This window comes from Xenopus laevis, chromosome 9_10L (assembly GCF_017654675.1).
Source record: "Xenopus laevis strain J_2021 chromosome 9_10L, Xenopus_laevis_v10.1, whole genome shotgun sequence".
NCBI lineage: Eukaryota > Metazoa > Chordata > Amphibia > Anura > Pipidae > Xenopus > Xenopus laevis.
In genome coordinates, this window is record NC_054387.1 from 95,235,732 (window position 1) to 95,260,602 (window position 24,871).

At 37.4% G+C, this 24,871-nt stretch overlaps 1 protein-coding gene across 4 annotated transcripts in view; it reads left to right on the plus strand.

Moving 5' to 3' along the window:
- Nucleotides 1-24,871, plus strand: part of LOC108701499 (trinucleotide repeat-containing gene 18 protein) — a 109,445-nt gene that overhangs the window by 26,418 nt on the left and 58,156 nt on the right. For all 4 annotated transcript variants that reach the window (XM_041577483.1, XM_041577485.1, XM_041577486.1 and 1 more), the window contains exons 5-10: nucleotides 16,627-16,726; nucleotides 18,100-18,305; nucleotides 18,618-18,764; nucleotides 19,735-20,048; nucleotides 20,605-20,989; nucleotides 21,994-22,851. In XM_041577483.1, coding sequence (XP_041433417.1) covers nucleotides 16,627-16,726; nucleotides 18,100-18,305; nucleotides 18,618-18,764; nucleotides 19,735-20,048; nucleotides 20,605-20,989; nucleotides 21,994-22,851 — 2,010 coding nt within the window. The remainder of the gene's footprint in view (nucleotides 1-16,626; nucleotides 16,727-18,099; nucleotides 18,306-18,617; nucleotides 18,765-19,734; nucleotides 20,049-20,604; nucleotides 20,990-21,993; nucleotides 22,852-24,871) is intronic.

Consider the following 24,871-nt stretch of genomic DNA (forward strand, 5'->3'; position numbering starts at 1 on the left):
TGTGCTGCTGTCACTTACTGAGCTTAGGAGCCCACTCACAATATACAGTATAAATGTCACAATATAAGGCTGATTAATAATTAATACAGATAATTACTACATGTCAGCCCAGAAACTAGTGCAACTAACAGCAGATTTTAATAATCAGTCCTGTAGCATCAGCTTATATTTCAGGCCAACCTCATTTTCTGCTTGATATTTTGTGACGACCCCTAAGCTTAGCTTCTCAACAGCTGCTCAGAGCCCACTGAGCATGCGAGTGTCGCAGACACTTTCCAAAATGGTGACCCCCTGTTACAAGTTTGAAGTCCTGGATCGTTGCTGCTATTGAGAAGTGGAAACTTTAGGCTGGTGCAGAATATAAAACATGGCATTTTTAGCCCTATTCATTCTTAGGATTTAGTTCTCCTTTAAGTTAACTTTTTGTATGTCATAGAATGTTGTATTCCTAGCCCCTTTGCAAGTGGGGCTAGGAATTAAAAATCATAAATGAGCTCGTGGGTTCATCCATTGATCTATTGCACTCATTTGTTTACATGACAATGCATGACATAGAATAAATATTCAACGTGGAAAGATTTAAATCACACTTTATGATGGGTTCTTTAATCTTCTGCATAGTGTACCATATAGGAAACAATTTGAGAAACTTTAAACTGTAGCATTAAAGCAATAATTGCATGACATTTACTTAGTTGCTTGTATAGGCTTGTTGCAACGTGTATGTTAAGAAGTAAAGCATGTTGACAGGTCATATTAATGAGTTATTTATGCTTTAGTATAAGTTATTCCAGCTGATCTGACCACTGGCAAGTAAAATAATCTAATGGAAACACCAGTAGCACAGGTGGTTATTAAAATGCTTTAATGTGTCTTTTGCTGTTTTGGAGAACTGGTTTTCTGTTTTGAAATATGTGATTAATTGACCAAACACCCAAGCGTTAACGCTGGTTACAGAGTGGACTTTATATATGAGTGGACTATAATATATATATATATATACATACACATATATATATATATATATATATATATACATACATACATATACAGGTATGTGATCTGTTATCCAGAAAGCTCCGAAGTACAGAAAGGCCGTCTTCCATAGCCTCTGTTTTATCCAAATAATTCAGATCTAAAAAAAAATGTCCTTTTTTCTATATTAATAAAACAATACCTTGTACTTGAGCCAAACTGATATAATTAATCCTATTTGGAGACTTACAGTAGGGGCAGACTTATTAAGGTTCGAATGGTAAATTACATTTTTCTAAATTTTTTTGTCAAAACTCACCAACTCGAATTTTGAATTGAATATGAGATTTATCACAACTCGATCCCGGAAACTTCCAATTCTAATATTCACCACCTAAAACCTGCATAGTTAATGTACAAGTCAATGGCAGAGGTCTGTTGAACCTTTTGAATCTGTTAATTGCCTTCCTGACATTCAAGTTTTTTTTCAAAGGAAAACTCTATTCGAGTTTGATCGAATTTTAGTGCCATTCGTATTCAATCGAATATTAGACGTTCAAGTTTTTTCATAAATAACCTCCCATTCGTGTTATGAGAACATTCAAATTTCTTAGAGTTAAAAAAAAATTCACATAACTTCAAATTCGACATTTGATAAATATGCCCCTATAGGTATGGTGATACAAATTACAGCAAGATCCTTTATCTGGAAAACCTCAGGTTCCAAGCATTCTGGATAACATGTCCCATACCTTGTGTGTGTATATTTGTATTGAATATATAATCCTTACCATTTTACTGAACAGTTTCATACAGACTGATCATTGACCTCCTTTGTCACATCAGTATACATTGTTTCATATTCAGGGTCGGACTTGGCCGGTGGGACACCATTTAAAAACCCGGTGGGCCCCCTCTGGCCCAGACCTGTTCCCCCCCCCGGCTGAGCAGCTGTTGTGCCGCGGTGCAGTGTTTTGAATTGTGTATAGCAATTTCAGGAAGATTATAATTTTCAGCAGAGGACAGTCGGTGTGCTTGCCATGTTTTTCTATTTCTTTTGCATTCCGGTTATAAGCATAGAGTTTATGGGGATTCTTGATTGTTGTGCAAAAGCTGTCATTTTTGTTTTACCCCACTGCCACTGTTTTGTTGTGCCCCCTGTTACCTTAAATAGGCGCAAGTAGGGTGTGGTGGGTGAGGTTGTCATCATGTGTGCCAGGCCCTTTTACACCACTAGAACTGAAAGATTCCTGAAATATTCCCCAAATATGTGATTTATTACTTTTGTTCCAGTGTGAATCTGTCAATGCTTAGGATCCTTGATATGCAGTATGTTTTTTTTGTTGTTGTTTTTTTTAATTCGGGATTTAGTTAGATTTGCTAGCAATATTTTTTATTTCCCTGTTTATAAAATTGTATTTTGGTTAATCTAGCTTTGCCTTGAGTTTTAAGTTTTTATTTTCTGTTGGCTTCCTTCCTTCTACATCCTACTTTTTATTAATCTTAATGGGTTTGCCCTGTCTACTTTTTTGTTGTGGTTCTCTTTCCTTTTCCTTTTGTTATAAGCAATTATGTGATTTTGTAGTATAATAATATGGGGTCTTCTAATATTCAACGTTGTCATCTATGATGTTTAACCATTGATTCTCTAAATAGTATATCTGACTGACTCGGGTATAAAGGGAATGACCATTTACTAGTGCCAGTGATCTTGTTAAGATTAGTATGCACTGGGGATTAATTTGAAGTACTATATTCTTTATTTTGGCACAATGTATTTTAAAGGGGTTGTTCACCTTTAAACACCTAGTTGTTTTCAGATAGTTCACCAGAAATAATTACTTTTTCCAATTACTTTCTATATTTGTATAACTTTTTTTCTAATATTGAAGTGTTAAGTGTCATATTTCACCTTCTAAAGCAGCTCTGGGAGGGCGGGGTCGCCGACCCTGTAAACTGTTTTGATACATTTAGTTGATACATTACTTATCTTTGTCCCCCTGGGTTTCATTAAAGGCAACTGTTAGAATTGATACAATAGTTGCTCTAATATTCCACAGCTGAGAAATGTATCAACTAAATGTTGCAAAATTGTAACCGTTTTTATTCTGCACCTGCATTACTGAGCTGCACATTCAACTTTAAACTTAGATTATGAAAAAAGGTAAAAAATAAATAATGGAAAGTAATTGAAAGAAGTCTTTATTTCTGGTAAACTATCTGAAAACAACTGAACTGAAAAAAGTCTTTGGAAGATGAACAACCCCTTTAAAGAACAATTCGTACTGAACTAGTTTATATTCAGTCTGAGAATGCATGTTGTGCGTCTCCTAATAATGTCTCTTCCAACTGTCATATTGGATCTAAATAAGCAGTTGTGGGAAATTGGTAAAATAATGTGGGTTATTTGAAGCACAAATATGAATATTTTTGTGCTTCAGCCTCAGTATCTCTATTTGCAAGAACCTGCCACTTGGTTCTATTATTGGCTCTTGTGTCATGTATAGCAAAATGACCCAATTAGATTTATAAAGGGCTGAGATAAATTTTTGTAACCATCTTGCTCCAGGTATAGTATTATTCCATATTTTCCTATGTGTTTTTCCTGTAACAATATTATCTGGTTTGGACATATTTAAATGTAGTACAGGCATGGGACCTGTTATCCAGAATGCTCGGGACCTGGGGTTTTCTGGATAAGGGGTCTTTCCGTGATTTTGATCTCCATACCTTGTCTACTAAAAAAAATCATTTAAATATTATTTAAACATAGTAGGATTGTTTTGCCTCCAATATGGATTCATTATATCTTAGTTGAGATCACATACAAGATACTGAATTATTATAACAGAGAAAAAGGCTGTTAGAATGCTCAGCCCTATCTGCAACTGCCATTCCTGAGCACATTCCTGAGTTCACATTCCTATCTTCCTCGCATAGTCTTGCAGCTCTGCTGTGATGCACAAACCTAGAATCAGCCTGCCTTTTCCTTTTTCCCACACTAGGCTTTCTTACTGTTCTCCTCAAGGTTGCCTACAAGATTGCCAAGATTGAGCTGTAATTTACTGCTCTAGAAAGCTAACTCCATCTTCTTTGCTTTCATCCACCACAGAGGAAACGCCTTTGAACTTCTTTTCCAAAAATGTGGCCCTAAGTCAGACCATCAGTCTTGCTAACACTCATTTTTCAAGATACAGTGCCCAAAATCATAGTATACATAGACTTAGAATAATAGCATTACAAGTAAATGTAATGTAAAGCCTCAAAACACATTAATGTACATTTCTCAGAGTACTTTTGAAATTTCAGTACATTTAAAAAAAAAAACATCTGCTACTATCGTGAAATTGAACCAGCAGAGCCACTTGCTGGTCAATTCTGATTGGGCCACAGTCAGGAGAAAAAAAAGCAAAAGAAGAATACCAACCTTTTCTGATGTTACTCTGCTTGGGGAAGGCCAGAGAAAATGTATGAAACTTACTGTTAATTGAAACTACCAGACAGCTTGTCTACAGTAGAGACTCTGGAGTCAGGAAGTATGTTGTCTGATGAGACCAAAATTGGTTCTGTTATAGCGATGTGCGGGTTGACAAAGCCCACCAATGCCCAATCTGACCTGGTGAGTCACAGATGTTTATAGACCTGCACAGGGGCGCCTGTCTGCAACCCCCCACCACGTGCTCGCTCAGACGCGAGCCTGTCAATTTAAACAAGAAGAAAGCGGCAGGCAGGGGGATTTGAACGCTATAGAGGAAACAGACCCTTTTCCCTGCGGGATCTACTTCCTCTATAGTTACGCCAGTGGACCTGTGCTTGACCCTCCCATGGCGGAACTGGCAAATTCCTATAACTATAAATACTTCTTGCTGGAGGTGAAAGTGGGGCATAGCAGTCGCAGGACTGCAAAGAATTTGTGGCTGTCGGCCTGACCCGCATATGACTATTCTATTCTCATGAGACCAACATTGGTGTAATCCAAACCATGCATATAGTCATAAACACATCCTCTACAGTAGGCTTGTGAGGGTTGCAGAATGAATGCAGCAAATAAAACCTGATACAGTCTGCAAAAGCCTAAGCAAGACAATGACCTTTAAGTATAAAGCCAAAACAACAAAAGAATAGCTTAAAAACAATAATATCAGTGTTGTTATTGTCCTCTACTTAAAATATATATATATATATATATATATATATATATACATATATATATATATATATATATATATATATATATATATACATATATATATATATACATATATATATATACATATATATATATATATACATATATACATATATATATATACATACATACATATATATATACATATACATATACATATACATATACATATACATATACATATATATATATATAGAGCAACAAAAACCGCACACAAAGGACTTGTTAAGTGCAAAAAAAATAACCAATTTATTGCAACGTTTCGGCACACCACCTGAAGAAGGCTCGAGTACAGGAGCCGAAACGTTGCAATAAATTGGTTATTTTTTTGCACTTAACAAGTCCTTTGTGTGCGGTTTTTGTTGCTCTATGAATTTTTCAAGATAACCTGCACCTGGGCAATTACCTAAATGATTGGAGTGCTCCAGCTACATGCATGAATATATATATATATATATATATATATATATATATATATATATATATATATATATATATATATATATATATATACTTTTGCAGTTGGTCATTTTGTTTTTTTATCATAATTATGTAAAATCATGGTTTTCACTTTGACATGAAAGATTATATCTGTTCATCAGTGTAAAAAAAAGAATCCACTGTAATTCAATGTTCTATGACCATAAAACATCAAAAATCCCAAGGATGTGAATGCGCTATAGGCACCACAAGAAAGACTGAGCTGAACATTTGATGGATATATACAGTACTTCCCAAGTGTCCTGTTTTTTGCGGGACAGTTCCAATTTTGACAGCTCAGTCCGCAGTCCCGGGTTGTTACTGAAATATCCCAACTTTCTCTTTGAAAACAGAACAGCCAGAAAAAGATACAAAGTTTTTAAAACTGAATTGGTTTTTGCCAGAGATCCCAGAATACATGGCAGCTGTACTTCAATAAATAAGCAAAGATACAATTGTAACAATTTAAGATAAGCCGGTATCTTGGGGAAGGGTCACTTGCAGCTTAAAAGGCAATTCACCTTAATAAAACTGTAATAATACACAAGAACCACAGAAATGTGTTCAAACCTTCATAACCTGCCATTTTTGTAAAATGAACATGGTAATTAGGGGGGTGTGACCAAAAAATAGGTGCGGTCAACAAATGTTGCCACGTTACACACTTCAAATCTTTCAGTCCCTCTTTCTATTTCCAAAATGTTGGGAGGCATGTGAATATGTAGCTTTTTGTATGGGAAAAAAGTTTCCCCCTGAGCAGTGGCAAAGATAGGGAAAAGACGGATCTTTTCCCATTTACGCATGCTTCATTTTTGTTCCAAAATCAATAATACATGGCAGATGGGAAATGCTGGCAAAAAAATAACTTGTGCCACTAGCCTTAGGCTCTTTATTTTTTAATCGGATATGTTCTAGGCATTGCAATCTTAAATAGATTGTAGTAGACTATTGCAGTGTTTACATTTCAGAGAGATATCAACATGTTTTTATTTTAGAGTAAGCTTATGTCTTATGTGCTGCTCCTAAAATTTGCTTTTATACTGCTGTAGGTTCTGATCTAGTAGAGTCTGGAATCTTCTTTTATGCTTTTTTTTATGCAGCTGTTTTACACATACTCAAACACGTTGAAACATCCTGAAATGATCAATGTATATATTTCTCTAGGTAAAAAAATGTTTTCCTTAGCAAATGCCCTAAAGTAAAAGAACATAAAACATTAACCCTTTCCCTGCCAGCCGTTTTGTCCTAGATGCGAACATCTATTGCCAAGCAGTTTTTAGACATTTTGTACTCTTTCACTTTAAGGGCCTTTCCTGGGGCGGTCTTTTAGTTTACCCAGTAAAACAATATATTGTTTTTTTCAGGACAACCTGAACTTTAAAAATATGTAAGAATTTTGGTGTAATTCTACTTCTGTAAAAAAATATAGGTTTCTAAGTGTCTAATAAAATGAAAAAAATCATGTTTCACAAAGAACAATCACATATATCAGAAACATCATTTATTTTATGTAAGAGAACACAGCCGATTTGGAAAGGTCTATGTCTCCTGAACGCGGCAATACCAAATATATATCGTTTTATGGAGATATCTCACTTGTATAGATCAAAATCTCTAAGCAGTACACTACCAAATTTCTAAAGCACCGCTCCCCAAACAGCATACTTCTGATTTCAAGGCCAAACATTCCACTAACAGTAGGTTTACCCAAGAAAACTACCCATTATTAGAAAGAACAGATTCTGGTGAATCAAAAATGGGTAAATATATCTTTGTACTCCAAACTGCCAAGTTGCAATTGTTTCCTAAAGTTATAATGTTTTATAGAAATTGGTGATTTTTTTGAAAAATTAACTCAAAGCTTCCACTCTACAGCATCATATCTCCCACACATCATTAGGTATCAATGTAAAACACCCCAAATATGAAAGCCTGGGGTCCACTGAACAGTTTGATGCCCAATATGTATCAGTTTACCTAAACATGTGGTATATAGGGGCCATAAAATGTAGACACCCCATTTGAGCGATCAGTTCTGTAATTCCAGATACTGCAAAATCAACACATTGCATCGTTTGAGGGTAAAAGTAGAAAAAAGTAAGTTCACCCCAGAAAACCATATATTTTCGGAAAGTACACATTCCCCCGAATCCAATATGGGTATGCATGTCTTTCTACTCCAAAGCACCAAGCTGCAAAACTTTCCTAAGTTTGGCAATTTTAGGGACATTTTCAAAAATAACCTCTACACGTCCACCATGCAGCATCGTATGTCCCACATACTATTGAGTATAAAAATAAATCACCCCAAATATAAAAGCCTGGGGTCCTCTGAACAGTTTGATGCCCAATATGTATAGGTGTACCCAAGCACGTGGCCTATAGGGGCCCCAAAATGAAGACCCCCCATTTGGTCTGTCATTTCAGGTACTGAAAAATCAACACATTTACATCGTTTTTGGGGGGGCAAAGGTAGAAAAAAGTAAGTTCACCCCAGAAAACCATATGTTTTCGGAAAGTACACATTCCCATGAATCTAAATTGGGTATGCATGTCTTTGTACTCCAAAGCACCAAGCTGCAAAACGTTCCTAAATTTGGCAATTTTGGTGACATTTTCAAAAATCACCTTAAATTTTCCACCCTGCAGCATCGTATTTCCCACATACTTTTAGGTATCAAGAGAAATCACCCCAAATATGAAAGCCTAGGGTCCTGTGAACAGTTTGATACACAATATGTATAGGTGTACCCAAGCACGTGGCATATAGGGGCCCCAAAAGGAAGACCCCCATATGGTCTGTCATTTGAGGTACTGCAAAATCAACACATTTACATAGTTTTTGGGGGGGCAAAGGTAGAAAAAAGTAAGTTCACCCCAGAAAACCATATATTTTCGGAAAGTACACATTCCCCCGAATCCAAATTGGGTATGCATGTCTTTGTACTCCAAAGCACCAAGCTGCAAAACGTTCCTAAATTTGGCAATTTTGATGACATTTCCAAAAATCACCTCAAATTTTCCACCCTGCAGCATCGTATTTCCCACATACTTTTAGGTATCAAGAGAAATCACCCCAAATATGAAAGCCTAGGGTCCTGTGAACAGTTTGATACACAATATGTATAGGTGTACCCAAGCACGTGGCATATAGGGGCCCCAAAAGGAAGACCCCCATATGGTCTGTAATTTCAGATACTGCAAAATCAACACATTTACATCGTTTTGGGGGGGGGGGGGGGTAAAGGTAGAAAACAGTAAGTTCACCCCAGAAAACCATATATTTTTGGAAAGTACACATTCCCCCGAATCCAAATTGGGTATGCATGTCTTTCTGCTCCAAAGCACCAAGCTGCAAAACGTTCCTAAGTTTGACAATTTTAGGGACATTTTCAAAAATCACCTCAAAATGTCCACCCTGCCGCATCGTATGCCCCACATACTATTGAGTATCAAGATAAATCACCCTAAATATGAAAGCCTGGGGTCCTCTGAACAGTTTGATGCCCAATATGTATAGATATACCTAAGCACGTGGCATATAGGGGCCCCAAAATGAAGACCCCATATAGTCTGTCATTTCAGGTGCTGCGAAATCAACACATTTACATTGTTTTGGGGACGGCAAAGGTAGAAAAAAGTGCGTTCACCCCAGAAAAACATATATTTTCGGAAAGTACACATTCCCACGAATCTAAATTGGGTATGCATGTCTTTCTACTCCAAAGCACCAAGCTGCAAAACGTTCCTAAATTTGGCAATTTTGGTGACATTTCCAAAAATCACCTAAAATTTTCCAACCTGCAGCATCGTATTACCACATACTTTTAGGTATCAAGAGAAATCACCCCAAATATGAAAGCCTAGGGTCCTCTGAACATTTTGATGCCCAATATGTATAGGTGTACCCAAGCACGTGGCATATAGGGGCCCCAAAAGGAAGACCCCCATATGGTCTGTCATTTCAGATACTGCAAAATAAACACATTTACATTGTTTTTGGGGGGGGCAAAGGTATAAAAAAGTGCGGTCACCCCATAAAACCATATATTTTCGGAAAGTACACATTCCTGCGAATCCAAATTGGGTATGCATGTCTTTGTACACCAAAGTATCAAGCCGCAAACCATTCCTAAATTTGGTGATTTTGGTGACATTTCCAAAAGTCACCTCAAAATTTTCACCCTGCGGCATTGTATGTCCCACATACTTTTAGGTATCAAGAGAAATCACCCCAAATATGAAAGCTTAGGGTCCTCTGAACAGTTTGATGCCCAATATGTATAGGTGTACCCAAGCACGTGGCATATAGGGCCCCAAAACAAAGACCCCCAAATGGTCTGTCATTTCAGGTACTGCAAAATCAACACATTTACATTGTTTTGGGGGGGGGGCAAAGGTAGAAAAAAGTGCGTTCACCCCATAAAACCATATATTTTTGGAAAGTACACATTCCTGCGAATCCATATTGGGTATGCATGTCTTTGTACTCCAAAGTACCAAGTCGCAAGCCTTTCCTAAATTTGGCGATAAAAGCAACTGTTACATTTCTGAAAATCGCCTAAAAATATTGCAATTGGCCGCATTTATCTCACCCAATTTCTTACATACAATTGTAAAACACCATAAATATTGATGCCAAGGGTCTACTGAACAGTTTGATGCCCAATATGCAATAGATATACCAAGGCAGCTGGCATGTGCGGACCCCAAATAAAAATAGTGAATATGAGTTTTCTCCGCTGCCGATTCGCCTTCTGTGAACATAGACCCTTGACTTCATATTATGTGCCTCAAGACCCTCCTAACAGCAATGACCCCCCAAAACCATATATTTTTGGAAAGTACACATTCTGCCGATTCCAACAAAGATAACGACGTCTTTCTACACGAAACTACCAAACTGCAAAGCTTTTCTAAACATATAGGTTTTTACAACATTTCTGAAAATCGCCTAAAAATTTTGCAGTTTGCCGCATTTATCACACACAATGTTTTACGTACAAAGAAAAATCTCTCTAAATATGGACGTCAGAGGTCTAATAAATAGTTTGATGCCCAATATGTATAGATTTACCAAAGTATGTGTTGTGTATGGACCCCAAATGTAAAACGTGCCTATGAATTTTCACGCTAGCCAACTAAGCTGCAGAAAAGAGAACCCTAACTGTACGTTATGTGCCGTAAGACCCCCAAACTGTAAAAAGACCCCCAGAAACCCATATATTTTTGGAAAACACATATTTTGGCGGATCAAACTAAGTAAAATCTATCTTTCTATACCAAAGCACCAAACAGCAAAACTATACTAAAGATACATAAGGAACAATAATGCAGGGATAAAATTGCAATAAAACCACAAAAATAGCGTAAATCAATGAAATAACAAAATAATTGTTCTGACAGCGTAATTAGTGGCCGAAATCGATTATCCAATAGTCATGCTGCCAAAATAACACGTTTTTAGGCAAAAAAAACCAAAAGATAACAGTATAATGAATTCGTAAAAAAAAAAAAAACACCTGTTTGTGTATACATATTTGTGCACTAATAAAAGTTACCTGAGTGTGCAAATACATGTAAATAAGTGTAAATAACTGTACAAAAGGGACCAAGTGTGCTAAAATTCAAAAAAAAAATTTAAAAAAAATTCCAATCTTTACTAAAATGTATAAATGTACTGTAAGTATGTGTAGGTGCAGGTAAGTGTGTAAAAAAACGTGCACTTACCATTTTTGGAGCAGGAGAATCGGTCTTCTTTGGAGGAGTCCTGGCAGCGTGTCTGCAGAGTTGCTGCGCAGCAGGAAGTGCGTGGGCGGCTCTGCAGGCAGGAAGAAGGTGAGTGTAGTAGCAGACGCTCCATGCGATGCGTCTGCTACTTTGAAGTCGGATCTGCGACAATCGAGTCGCAGATCCGACTTGACAGCCCCCCAGCCTCGTTGCCTAGGGCCGCCGAATCAGAGAGAGAGCTCAGCTGCCAAAGAACGTACAATGTACGTTCTTGGCAGCCTGAGGATTTGCCTGCCAGCACGTACGCCGTACGTGCTTGGCAGGCAAAGGGTTAAACAATATTTTTTCAGTGTTGGGAGGAAAAAAAAGTCTGTCAGCTAGCCAATAAGCATTCATGGGGGGGGGGGGCTCGGATGTCCATTAGGAGTAATGGAGGCCTGGCTGCATTGAATGCCAGTGTGTCACTGTTAGTGGATATAGATAATATGGGTGTGTGGGAGACAATGTACACCATTGTTTAACAAGAGCTGAGCATACTTTTTCCTATAGTTTAAATCATGAAAAATCTGTCCAAAGGTTACCAAATACCATTTTTAGCTCAAGAAAAAAGTTTTTTGTGATTAAAACTGTAGGTATAAAGTCTGTTTCGCACCAATCCTCCATATTCCATTTCACTTATGTTGAACTTTAACTGCAGTAGGAATATAATGGTGATGCATGGTTTTAAAAAAACAATGTCTCACTTTTAGTGGATGTGGGGATAGTGGGGGTGATGTTGATGAACAGTCCGTGTATGACAAACTGAAGAGACATTAAAGTGTGGTGCAGTAAATATTTGGGGCTATGGGCACTATGAGCAATAGTAAGTTTGAATCATTGTAATGCTTGTAGTAGTAGTAGTAGTAGTAGTAGTGGACAAGTATATAATGAAAGTGTGGGCCATTTAAGAACCAGTATGTTACTGTGACACAAGTATTTATAGTTTTGGTTTTAACTTTAAAAGTTTGAGGGGCATCACAAGTGTGCTAGTTTTTAAGAGACCATGCTTCCTTGTGAGTTCATGCATAATGAAAAGAGGTACAGATATTCATTAAAATTTTTAATTATTTGATTTAAATGGAGTCTATGGAAGATGACCTTCCATAATTCAGAGCTTTCTGGATAATGGGTTTCTGTGTAGCTGATTCTATACTTGTAGTGCTTACTTAACCTGTTACTGTGAGTGACTGTGAATCGGATAGGGATAAAAAGTACTGTACAGTAAAATGGCGTTATTGGGATGTAACATTGAAGCTAATGATACAGAAAAGGCTTTTTGTAACCAATGTGTCGCTGAAGATATGGCTGAAACGCCTGCTATAAAAGCTTGCCTGTGGATGTTTTGGGATATAGTGAGGGAGTAGCCATGTAAAACAATGTAAAAAATATAATGAGGTGGGTCAAGTGTTTCAGCCTATGAGCATATGAGTAAGTGCCCCAACAGGCACGAAATGCGTTAGGTCTTGTCCTAATACATCTTAATACACTTTTTGTATTTTTTTACTTGCTGCTTGATATATTTTTGGAGGAACTCACTCTTTCGTCTTTGTTGTTATGTATACGCATCCTTGGACTGGGGTGAACTGTGAGTATGTCCTCCCAATTTTCACTCCATTTTGGAATTGATATTTATTTCAGTAATGCTTATAGAAGTTGGATGCACCATCTCCTTTTGTAGGGCCAAGTGTTCACTGTTTGTAGTCCAAGATATTGTGTGGTTGTTGGCTTCTTTTAGACGAAAGGGGTATACCTGTGGTGCAACCTTAAGACAGATGTGTTCCTGTGAACAGATTCATAAATAATGGGGTTGCTGGCCCAATGATTTAACTTATTATTGAGGATGCTATCCCTTTAAGTGGTAATTTATCAATTTGCTCAGTAGGTATGAATTTGTGGTATGGGAGCTGTAAAGAATGTTATGCCAGGGTTTTAAACGAGCTTAGCTCTGTGATTGCCAAATATCTTTACTAAAATTTTCAGGATTCGTTGAAGTCTGGCATGGTGCGGAGAGATTGGCGAATTGCCAATTGAAATGTGGTGCCGCTATTCAAAAAGCGATCTCGTTCTCAGGCAGGCTCAAAACTATAGGCTGGTTAGTCTATCAGGGGTAGGAAAGCTTTTCTAATGGGTATTAAGGGATAAGATAATTGACTTCATTGCAAGTAATAATACTTTGACTTTGTGCCAGCATATTTTTAGGCATAATGGATCTTTCCAGACTAATGTAATTTATTTTTATGAGAAGGTGAGCAGAGACTTTGACTCTGGGATGGCAGTGGATGAAATCGAAAGAATTTAATACAGTACCACACAGCAGCAGCTAATTCTGGGCAGTATCATTATGTGGCCACTAAAGCAAATAAAGTCTTGCATAAAAATGGCATAAACTCAATGGATGAAAACATCATTTTGCCTCTTTATAGGTCCCTGGTAAAAACTCACCTGGTGTATGCAGTGCAGTTTTGGGCTCCTGTCCTAAATTGGGATATTAATAAGCTGGAGAGAGTGCAGAGATGTGTAACCAAACTGGTTAGAGGGATGGAAGACTTAAATTATGAGGGTAGACTGTCAAGGTTGGGGTTGTTTTCTCTGGAAAAAAAGACACTTGCGAGGGTAAACATTATACATTTAGAGGACAAGTAGCAGGGGACCTTTTTTCCAATAAAGAGGATCACCAGAGGCCACCCATTTAGTCTAAAGAAAAAGAACTTTCATTTGAAGCAGTGTAGGTGGCTCTTGACAGTGAGGTTGTGAAATGTACTGCCGAGTGATGTTATGATGGCTGATTCAGTAAATGCTTTTACGAGTGGCTTGGATGTTTTCTTGGACAAGCATAAATATCCAAGGCTATTGTGACACTAAAATCTACAATTAGTATAGATATTGTTATATATAGTTTGTAAATGTGTGGAGGGGTCTGTGTGAGTGTGTGGAAGCTGGATTTCATTTGGGTGTGTTGAACTTGATGGTTTTTGGTCTTTTCAACCCAACGTAACTATATAACTTAACTGTGTCTTTATCAGCATGTTGCATCTCCCCCGCATCCCGTGGTTCAGCGCAGCCCCCATGAGTACAAGGTACTTAGAAAATAATGGGCCCTGTTAGCTCCTCTGCTGTGGAACACAAAAAAAAAAAACCACCACACAGGAACACGTAGTAAAATGACCAAGTGTAAGAGTCCTAAGGGTTTGTTTAGTTGTGGATTTAAAAATAACAATACTTGTTTTAGAAACAGGAGTGTTGCTAGCTTCCAATAAGACCTGGGGCTCAGGCCCAAAACATAGATCAACATATTCATCAATCACTATGTATTGCTATTTGTTGTTTTTCTTGCTTTGGTCGGCTTTATTTAATTTACTTTTACTGTATGTCCAGCAGCATATGGTATCAATTTGTCACCCCCTTGCTCACAGCTAGGTTTGTATTTCCTAGAACCTTAAAGGAATTGTTCAGTGTAAAAATAAAAACTGTGTAAATAGGCTGTGCAAAATACAATAAAAAATGTTTCTGAAATAGTTAGTCAAAAATTCAATGTATAAAGGCTGGAGTGACTGGATGTGTAACATAATAGCCAGAACACTACTTCCTGCTTTTCAGCTCTCTTGGTTTACACTGACTGGTTACCCGGCAGTAACCAATGAGAGATTTAAGGGGGGCCACATGGGCCAAATCTGTTGCGTTTGAATCTGAGCTGCATGCCCCCCCTTCAAGTCGCTGACTAACTCAGAGTTATAGAGCTGAAAAGCAGGAAATAGTGTTCTGGCTATTATGTTACACATCCAGTCACTCCAACCTTTATACATTACATTTTTGGCTAACTATATTAGACTTTTTTTTTTTTGCACAGCCTATCTATTTACACCGTTTTTATTTTCACACTGAACTGTTCCTTAATGCATACCTCCCAAATCTGAAAGTTAGAAAGAGGGCAGAAATACTGTGCATTGCTGAAACACACAGGCAGAGAATCAGGCCTTCCACTAATTTCGCCTGAACCATTGTCGGCCTGATTCAGGCACATGCGGGGGACTGCAGAAATATGTGCCCCATGTGGTATATTCCTTAGGAAGGGTGAGATTAATATTACATGCCAAAGGGTTTCACTCTGCCAGACCCCTCAGGTCCCCCTGCCTGAGCCGCAACCCCCCGCCAGCAATGTTATCCCTGTGTCAGGGTTTCCTCCCAAACTCCAAATGCATACCAGCAAGTACTGCTAATATTGACCATGGTATGTGCAATGTAATAGGGACATAAGATTGTAAGCTCAACTGGGGTAGTTTGGTATTGATGTCAATGATGTACAATCTCTTTAAAAGCACCCTGGAACATGTTGGTGTAATGCAGTGGTCCCCAACCAGTAGCTCGTGAGCAACATGTTGCTCTCCAACCCCTTGGATGTTGCTCCCAGTGGTCTCAAAGAAGGTGCTTATTTTTGAATTCCAGGCTTGGAGGAAACTTTTGGTTGCATAAGAACTAGGTTCACTGCCATACAGAGTCTCAATGTCTGTTGACAATCCACATAGGGGCTACTAAATGGACAATCACAGCACTTATTTGGCACCCCAAGAACATTTTTCATGGTAGTGTTGCTCCCCAACTCCTTTTACTTCTGAATGTTGCTCATGGGTTCAAAAGGTTGGGGATCCCTGGTGTAATGTAAATAATCAGAAGATGCAAAGCTTGCTTTCATGACAGCTTCCACTAAATTGCAACTGTGTGCTTGCTGTGATTGGTGGGTTCCAAAATGTTCCACTAATTTGCTCATTGGAGGAAGTAAAGTTTATTTTTCTTGGTTAGCATTTGGATTTATCTCGTAGTGTGACAAGCCACTTTGACGATGTAATTACTTGGAACATAGAACACCCATATAAAGAGCTTTACTTATGTATAGATGTTCCAGGGAATGGAATGTTTCCAGAATACTACTGACTTCTTGGAATGCCCCAGTGAATTTTTATACCTATGTTTTTGTCAATATTCAATGTGTTCATAAATCTATATTAACTTCTTATTTTAGCCATTTAAGAAGCCTCAATAGTACCATCTATTCATATACTTAATAGTTTTCAGAGACAACTAGAACTTGCACACATAGAAGGGAACATTTCTGCAAGAGTGAACGGTTTAAGTTAACATTGCCTCAAAAGCAGATACATCAAGGGCTCATAATTTAATGGGAGCCAAGACAATCTAACATATTTCTGTCTTTAAAGGGCTCGAACCTTCAGAGGAGAATGGTCATGAACGAGTTCGACATAGAGAGGATCGCCTGTTGGTGGGCAGGTTGGAATGTGAGCAAGAAAAGCTGCTTCGGTAAGTAAAGAAGTAAGGTTCTGGAAGTTAAGAAATAACGAAATACCGTTTTTTTTTTTTTTTTACACATTTTGTATTTTATAAAACCTATGTTCTGTGTGGGCTTTACTGACCTTTTTTTTAACTCTATCCTCCGTAGTACTGATATCCAACTTAATTTGTACCTAGGGCTAGAATTTTCCTGACCCTCCAATAGAAACAAAAGGGTAGACTACACAAATTGCACAATGATCCTTAGCAAGAAATGGTACAGTGACCAGTTTTAAAAACTATGGAATTATTGCTGACACGGAACATGCGTACTAGAAGGCCAAGGCCTGAACCATACCTCCCAACATTTTTTGACCATGCCCATTTTATGGCCGCTCCCCCTAATTATCATGTCCATTTTACAAAATTTGGCAGGTTATGGAAAGTTTGAACACATTACTTGGGGTTTTAGGGTCAGGTTTTATGTGCATTTACAGTTTTGCTAATGAAGGTGAATTACCCCAAGAGACTTGCTTATCTTAATTAGTTGCAATTGTTTCTTTTCTCATCTTACAAATGTATCTAAGTGCACCTGCCACACATTCCGGGCTTTCTGCCAAAAGCCAATAAAGTTTTAGAAACATTTTTTTTGTTTTTTTGCTGGTTGTCCAGTGCAGGAGATCAAAGAGAAAGTCAGGACATTTTAGTAACAATCTGGGACTGCAGTTTGAGCTGTCAATTTTTTTTTTTCAATTACTACATTGCAAATGCCACATTGTTGGTGGCAAGGAAAGTCAATATGGCCTTGGATATGAATGCCTAAATTGTACTGATCCACTCTAACAAGATGAATGATTAGATCACGAGAATACAGGAGGAAGTTGTGGCCCTTGTAGACTAACTGAGCCCTACTAGTGCAATTAATCCTTAATTAATCACACAGGTACCTAGTTATCTAGTCATTTGTCTGACTATCAAAAAGCAAAAAACAATAAATTTGTCCCTATCTGTGTGGTAGTGTTTACCACAGCCATGCTTGGTTCTCTTTAAAAGACCTGGATCTGTCTGTTTAGCTAGAGAAGTCGCCTGTAGCTTTTTACATGTATTCAATACAACATCGAGTTCCAGATTATAACTCATTATCAACAGAGCCCTTAGTTCATCTTGGGTAAATAAAAATATCTCAATAGGAGATAATCTATCTACATACCTCGGTTTGGAAGACTGGAACACTAGTTTAACAGGAACCACAAGCCCTGTGTTGGCAGTATAGAATCTTCAATATTCTTCAGTGTCTTAGAATGTAATACTAGGTACATGAAAGCCTTATGGTAATACTTTTTGTTGCAAATTTAAAAATTTAAGAAAGGTTCTAATGCAGTTTTGGTTTAATTTCTGAACAGGGAAAGGAAGGACTTTGCAGATTTTTCACGGATCCATTCAACTGGAAGTAGTGCAAATGGATTAAATTCTAACCTTATGGTAACTGGAGGTCCAGCTTTGACCACAACTGGGCACTGGCCAGCCGATTCCAATTCACAGTTAGCAGCACAGGCCTGGTTTCATAGAGGAACTACTCCACCAATGTGGCTCACAGGTCACCCTTATGGTATGCTGTAATTTGACTTCTTGTCTTATTTTAATTTATCTGCTTAAAATGCTCTTGTATAGGATTATTGTGGAAACTATATTTTGCTAGGCATACTCATTTGATGCATGTAGTATGACTTCTGAAATAAAACCTGTGCATCTAAATTAGTGTTAATATATTTACTTTCTTGTTGTCAAGATAAACGCACACATCTTTAAATTATTTGAATGTTGAAGTCAGTGGGCATAAGAACTCAAGGAATTGTCTTCTTATGTAAAAGTTTATCTTCCTAACTGTAATGTCATTTGTACTTTCTTGATTTCCTTTCAGGTTTTTCCCATCAAACACTTCATCAGGGATTAGGCGCTGCATTCACTCCTGGAATGACTTCCTCTCTCCCTTCTGCTTATCAGTTTGTAAGAGATCCCCAGACTGGTCAGATCGTGGTTGTTCCATCTGAGCAGCTATCACACTTTGGTATGTTTGAAAGAAAAATGTGTGCTTGAAAAAAATGGGTGAAACGTCAGTAGCATCAGTACTAAAATGATCCATAATTTGCAAACATCTTGACCACTAATCCACGAAAAAGTTTGGGAAAACTTTTTGGTAGTTTTATAAATTAATAATTAGTAGACCCGTTTGTTTATATATCTGTTAAAGAAAAAAACGTTCCAGTATACCTTCAGTATACCTTAATTATATGTTTTCAGTGATTTTATTTTGTAGATGACATTGTTGAAAGCACAATCTGTCTTTTATTTGTTATTTTCTGCACTGCTTATGCTAATTACAGTTACTCTTTAGGTATTATGGGAGTTGCAGTCTTGGCTGACGGAGAGCTGGTTGCTGTTACATTTTCAATAGTACATTTAATTTGAATTAGCAATGGGAATAGCAAACAGATACTGCTTTTAATAGCAATTACGTTTACAAATGAAGACATGATTGGAAAGGTGCTTGGCATTACATTTTCACTCATTAGGAAAAATGTTCTCTTTGGGTTTAATAGTGTTATATTTTTAAAGAGGTTGGTCACCAAAGCAGTAAACTGTTCTAAATTGATACATTAGTTGATATATTTCTTTTCTTTGGCCCTGCTAAGCAGAATCCCTGAGTTTCATTGAAGGCAGCTGATATAATTGATACAATAGTTGCTATTCCACAGATGCTGCTGAGAAATCTATCAACTAATATAGCAAATTGTAACAGCTCAGAATCTGCGCCTGGATCACTGAGCTGCCAGACTGAAACACCTGAGACAGGAACATTACATTTTAAACTTCAATTTTGGAAAAACTGTAACAAAAAAAAATAAAACCTGGAAAGCAACTGAAAAAACTCTTTCCGATGAACAACTGAACTAAAAAAAAAGTGCTTGGAAGGTGAACAACCCCTTTAATTTTTCTATTCCTGTAAAACTGTTGACTCTCTTGATTTTTTGCTTTAGAACTTCTGGATAGGTCTTCGGCTCTGTGGCAAGCTATGTATTCACCAACTCGTAGCTCTCTTCAACATGCCCATCAGCTTCAGCTCTTATCCCAGCAGCAAATTTTACGACAGCATGAACTGTATATGCTGCAGCAGCAGGCAGCACATGCACTAGAGCTGCAGAGGAGTGCTCAGTTAGATGCCTTAGAACAGCATAGAAGTGCCCAACTGGATGCTTTGGAACTACAGAGAAGTGCACAGTTGGATGCATTGGAATTGCAAAGAAATGCACATATTGATGCTCTAGATCTGCAGAGAACTTCCCCTCTTGTGGTATGTACACAGAAATAATTTGATACCATTATGTAAGTAAGGAAATCCTACTTATCTACAGAAGCATTTTTAACAGCCTCCAACAAGCTTTCATTAATGCAGGTAACTACAAAGGAAGCAGACCCTGCACTGCACTGAATATAGAATGTAAACTGAATGTAGTATCTACATTACAATTTTAGTTCAAGTATTGTATTTCCTTATTCGTGCTAATTATAGATTCAGCATACATTCCATCCTTCATATTTAAAGGGTTGTTACCATTAACATGCATCAGGGCTGACTAGTAATTCTTTAAAATGTACAGGGCATGCATGGGTGGCTGAAGACTAAAGTCTATAAAAAAAATAATCAGAGATTTGTAATGAAATCAGCAGCAGCATATTTATGGATGACTGCATGGTGAACTTTGTTTCTATGAAATAGTTTCTACTTTAATTTGTTTTTCAGTTGTAACTGCATAGATAGTGGAGTATAATAAAGAAAAAAAACAAAGCTTGACTTATAGATGGATACAGTTTAGTATTACTTATCTCCATCATTTTATTTTTTACAGGAAAGCTTTAAGGTTTATGGACAACAGACAGAAGTGGAGACTAAGATTGCAAAGCAGAATACAGGAACCTGTAAGCAGAGGTTGGAGTCCCATCCAGATCTGTTAAAACGAACTGTCCTTTTACCATCTGCCCCATCTTCTTATAGTAAATCGCTCAGCTCTCCTCCTCTTTCCCCAAAAACAATCCCAAAATCAGAGCACAAACAAGAAGGCCCGACCCAAGAGGAACAATATGAATATCTTACAAGTTCCCACCCATCTACCCCTCCATCTGGGTCTCCTCTACCACCCACTGTTCTTAGAGAGGACATTTGTGAAGAGGAAGCAGAGAAGAACAGCCCAGATATGGAGGACAACACTTCCCCATTGACAGGTTTGCTCACAGGTAAAAGACTTTTAAAATTAAAATTAAAATTTGCAGTTAGCTTAGAAATGTATGCTCCTTTTTGCAAATGGTTATTAAACTTCAATGTACTTGCAAAGGTTTATGCCAGTGAAAGGCATAGCTATCTTATCGCATGCAATGTTTTAATTTTTAACTTTTGTTATGTACATAGATATAATTGTATTACTATCTAAAGCAAAAACATGATACAGTTGTCTGCCCTGAAAAATATATAGCGTTTGTAATGCTAATGGCAGCACCCTCATAAAGGAACATGGGGGATTAGTTGGGTAATGTAAAAGCATCTATAAATACTTTTATGGCAAAATTTATAGAAAAGTATGCAAATACAAAATTATTATAGATGTAAAAAAAGGGGTTTCATTTCTGGTGTCAGTATCTCTTTAAATAAGAAAGAAGGTATAATCAGTGGGGAGTACCAAAATTTTAGGCAACCCCCACTGATCTATAATCGTTTACCCGAGATCCCCTGGCTGGTGCTCATGTTTGCTGAAAATTGTACTGGCCCTAGGACACTATAATAGGAATGCCATGTTGCTGTCTTTTATTCTCATGATCTTTTTTTAGTTATTTTAGTTATTTTTTAGTTATGTTATGGACCAGGTGCATGTGCGCAGTAGAATGAAAAGCAGAAGTTTGAAAAGCTGGCTTTTTGCATCTCTCTATTGCACATGCGAACCTCTCCTGGGACGACCAAAACTAACAAAGTGTGTAAGAATATTGTGACATTGTACAAATTTACACCATGTCGATGAAGTTTACAGCAAACTGGAGCACTGGTCAGCTGTCTTCGGTAAAAGCTTCTAACTGAGGGGTGCCTAGCTTTTGTTATCATTAGTGATTTTACCTTTCCTTCTCCTTTAATGCTTTCATTTTTTTTTTTTTATTGTGAAAGGCACCACTTTGGTTGAAGTTTCTTAAACCAAATGCCCAATTATACAATCTCTTCAACTTATGATAATTTTTGCACTTTTTATTTACAGATCTCTCCTCTGGATACCAGTTCTCACCTATTTCCTCATCATTCAGAAAACATCACCCTTACACAGTGCAACCAACAGCTGGGACTAATGTAGACTGTTCTACTACCGATCTTCCTCTTCCAGCTGCCAATCAAATGGAAGACACTTCAGAGGAGAAGACAAACCACCACCAGCTTTTAGAACCAGAAGTCCCTGCTTCTGCAGAAAGAGAGCAATCTTCAGATAGCATGTTAAATTCAGAGCCCCTAAATCACAAAACTCTTTGTATTTCTAGTGCAGAGGATATTTCTGCAGAAGATGCTGAATTTGAGCATGATCTGCAGCAAAATAATGAAACATCAAACTTTAACAAGGAAAAGTATGAAGAGCAACCTATGTATGAAACGGAGTGCTTCTCTATAAACAACCATAAACCTGGAAAAGAAACTTGTTCAACTCAGACAGATTTCAGCAGTTCCTTTATTCCGAGTGCCAAGTGCCAAGTGAATGTGAACATCCATTCTCAAAGCCCTGAAATTTTTGCATCTAATAATGATGCAAAAGATTTCGGAAATGAAGAAAGTGCAAGTAGAGTACCAACTATCATGAGGTCTGTTTCTAAAACTAAGTTTAGTGAAATGGACGAGGTTACATATGAACTACCAAGCACGATACCTATGGACATAACAGTTGAGGATCCCATGGCTGGTATGAATGCATTAGTTGCTGCAACAGAGATGCCTCAAGCCAGTCATCCAGTGCCAAAAGACAATTTGTTTCTGGCTGATGTAAATACAAATCCTGTTTTCTTACAAGGCATTGCCCTCCTTAGTGAAATGGCAGAAATTGAATTGGAAAAAAGAAAAAAAGAATTTGAGAGTAAGTTTTCTAAGCTATTTGTTAAAAATTGTTCATACCTTACATTACTAAATTAGATCACCAGAATATTACATTTTAAAAAATACATATATTGAATTTTTTTTACATTTTTAAATACATGTACATATTACATTTAAAGGGAGCCAGTGCCTTCCTGAAAACTTGCTGCCCAAAGTAGTCATCAGATTACAAATGCCAGAATCAGTGGGAATCAACAACACATACTGGGATTAATGGTCCAATTGACATATTTTGTATGCTACTATTAGTTAAATCTAATAGCAGATATAGTGCTAGTCAGTTGCTTAGAGCTAAAACCGATGTATTGGAGGATATTCATGCAACAGTTAAGCCACTGGCCTTGGAGGACTCCGAAAAAAAGTTATATTGTGCAGTGCTATGAGAATCAATTTATATGATATTTATATGATTATATGTGGCTCCACCATGTTTTAACCCTTTAGAATATGCTAGAGATATGTAGTTCAGCTCCAATTGAGGAGTACATCAATGCTATGGAAAGTGTATGGGTCCTTTAAATTAGTTTTTGATTTCGGGCTAAGGTATCGCCCTGCCATTATTATCGCTAATTGCAGTCATAGAATTAGCAATACATAGAACAGCAATTCATAGAAATTGTTAGAGAACATCTATAATTAATTACTGCAGGAGTCCTTAGCATGGGTTTAATTAACATACTGTATATGGAGCAAGGAAGCCAATTTCCAATTTGACTTTAATGATAAAAAGAAGGGCATTTGGACATGCCAGGCTATGGTGGATTAGCCATATTGATACCTTCTTGTTTGTGGTCCAATTGACCAGACATGGATTTATTGTTTCCAGAACAAGCAACAGTGCTGTGTTTTCATTCACGGCAATCGCGGTACTGATAACCACACTTCTCTGTGTAGATATACTACCAAAAACTCTTCCAGTGGACAGTAATGCTGGGTTGTCATTGCCAGCTATTTTACTTAAATTGAACATACTCTTGAAAATTCACTGCTTCTCTTTAGTACCAAGCTCTAAAACTCAAATTTTGTACTGGTTCTCCAAGTAACACAAATATGTTGAATAGAACAAAGCCTTCCCTGACCACAAACCTCCATCTCCTAGCTAGAGCCAGAAAACCATAGTTTTGCTGACTTATCCTGTTCTTGCATTGTATGTTAAAGCAATGGGCCAGACCTTAACAACTTTCCCAGGAATTTGGCAGCAATCTGGTCTAGTGACAACCTTTACTCAAAATCCTTTATTCTTACATTGACTGAGAGTAAATCGGTTTCTGGGAAGATCATTCTATCCAGGGCTGCACTTAAGTAGAAACTGAGCTTACTTTCAACACAAACAGAGGCCTATGCATGCAGGAATCCCCCCAGACATACAGTAATATTGATTGCATTAATCCTGAAAAAGACTGGGAGAATGATTAAGCAGACGTTTAATCACCAAAGCAGTAGTCCAACTGTTTCATTGTCACTCCAAAGCATTACTTTACAAATCCAAGAAACTAAATCTTTATGTAGTAAAAGTGCTCTTTCATACTAAATTAGATATATCAATATAGTTGCCATATGTTGGTGTTGCCAAACAGAGGTCTGATCCCCCCCCTACACATTAAGGGGGTTGTTTTCTAAACCTTTAATTTTTCTGGTCTGGGTTTTTGGGGCAAAAACTTGAACTTTTCAAAATTTATCCTGATGTTGCAAAAAGTCCAAATCCAAAAATTAACCATCTTAGACCTGTCGATGTCATGTATAAGTCAGAGGGGAATTGTCCCTTTGCCAATTTGAAGATATAGTTTGCACTCTGTTTAACCCATCAATCAGCAAAATTTGGGAGTTTTTTAGACAAAAATCCCAAAAAATTTAGCAAGTTTGGGAAAAAAAAACCAAAAAAAACTTACAATTCAGAGTTTTTTAAATTTATTCAACTTATTTTAATAATAAACAAGGCAACATTGGGGATGGGAAGAAATAACCCCCTAGGTGTTCCTGCAATCTAGTTCATCAATTTT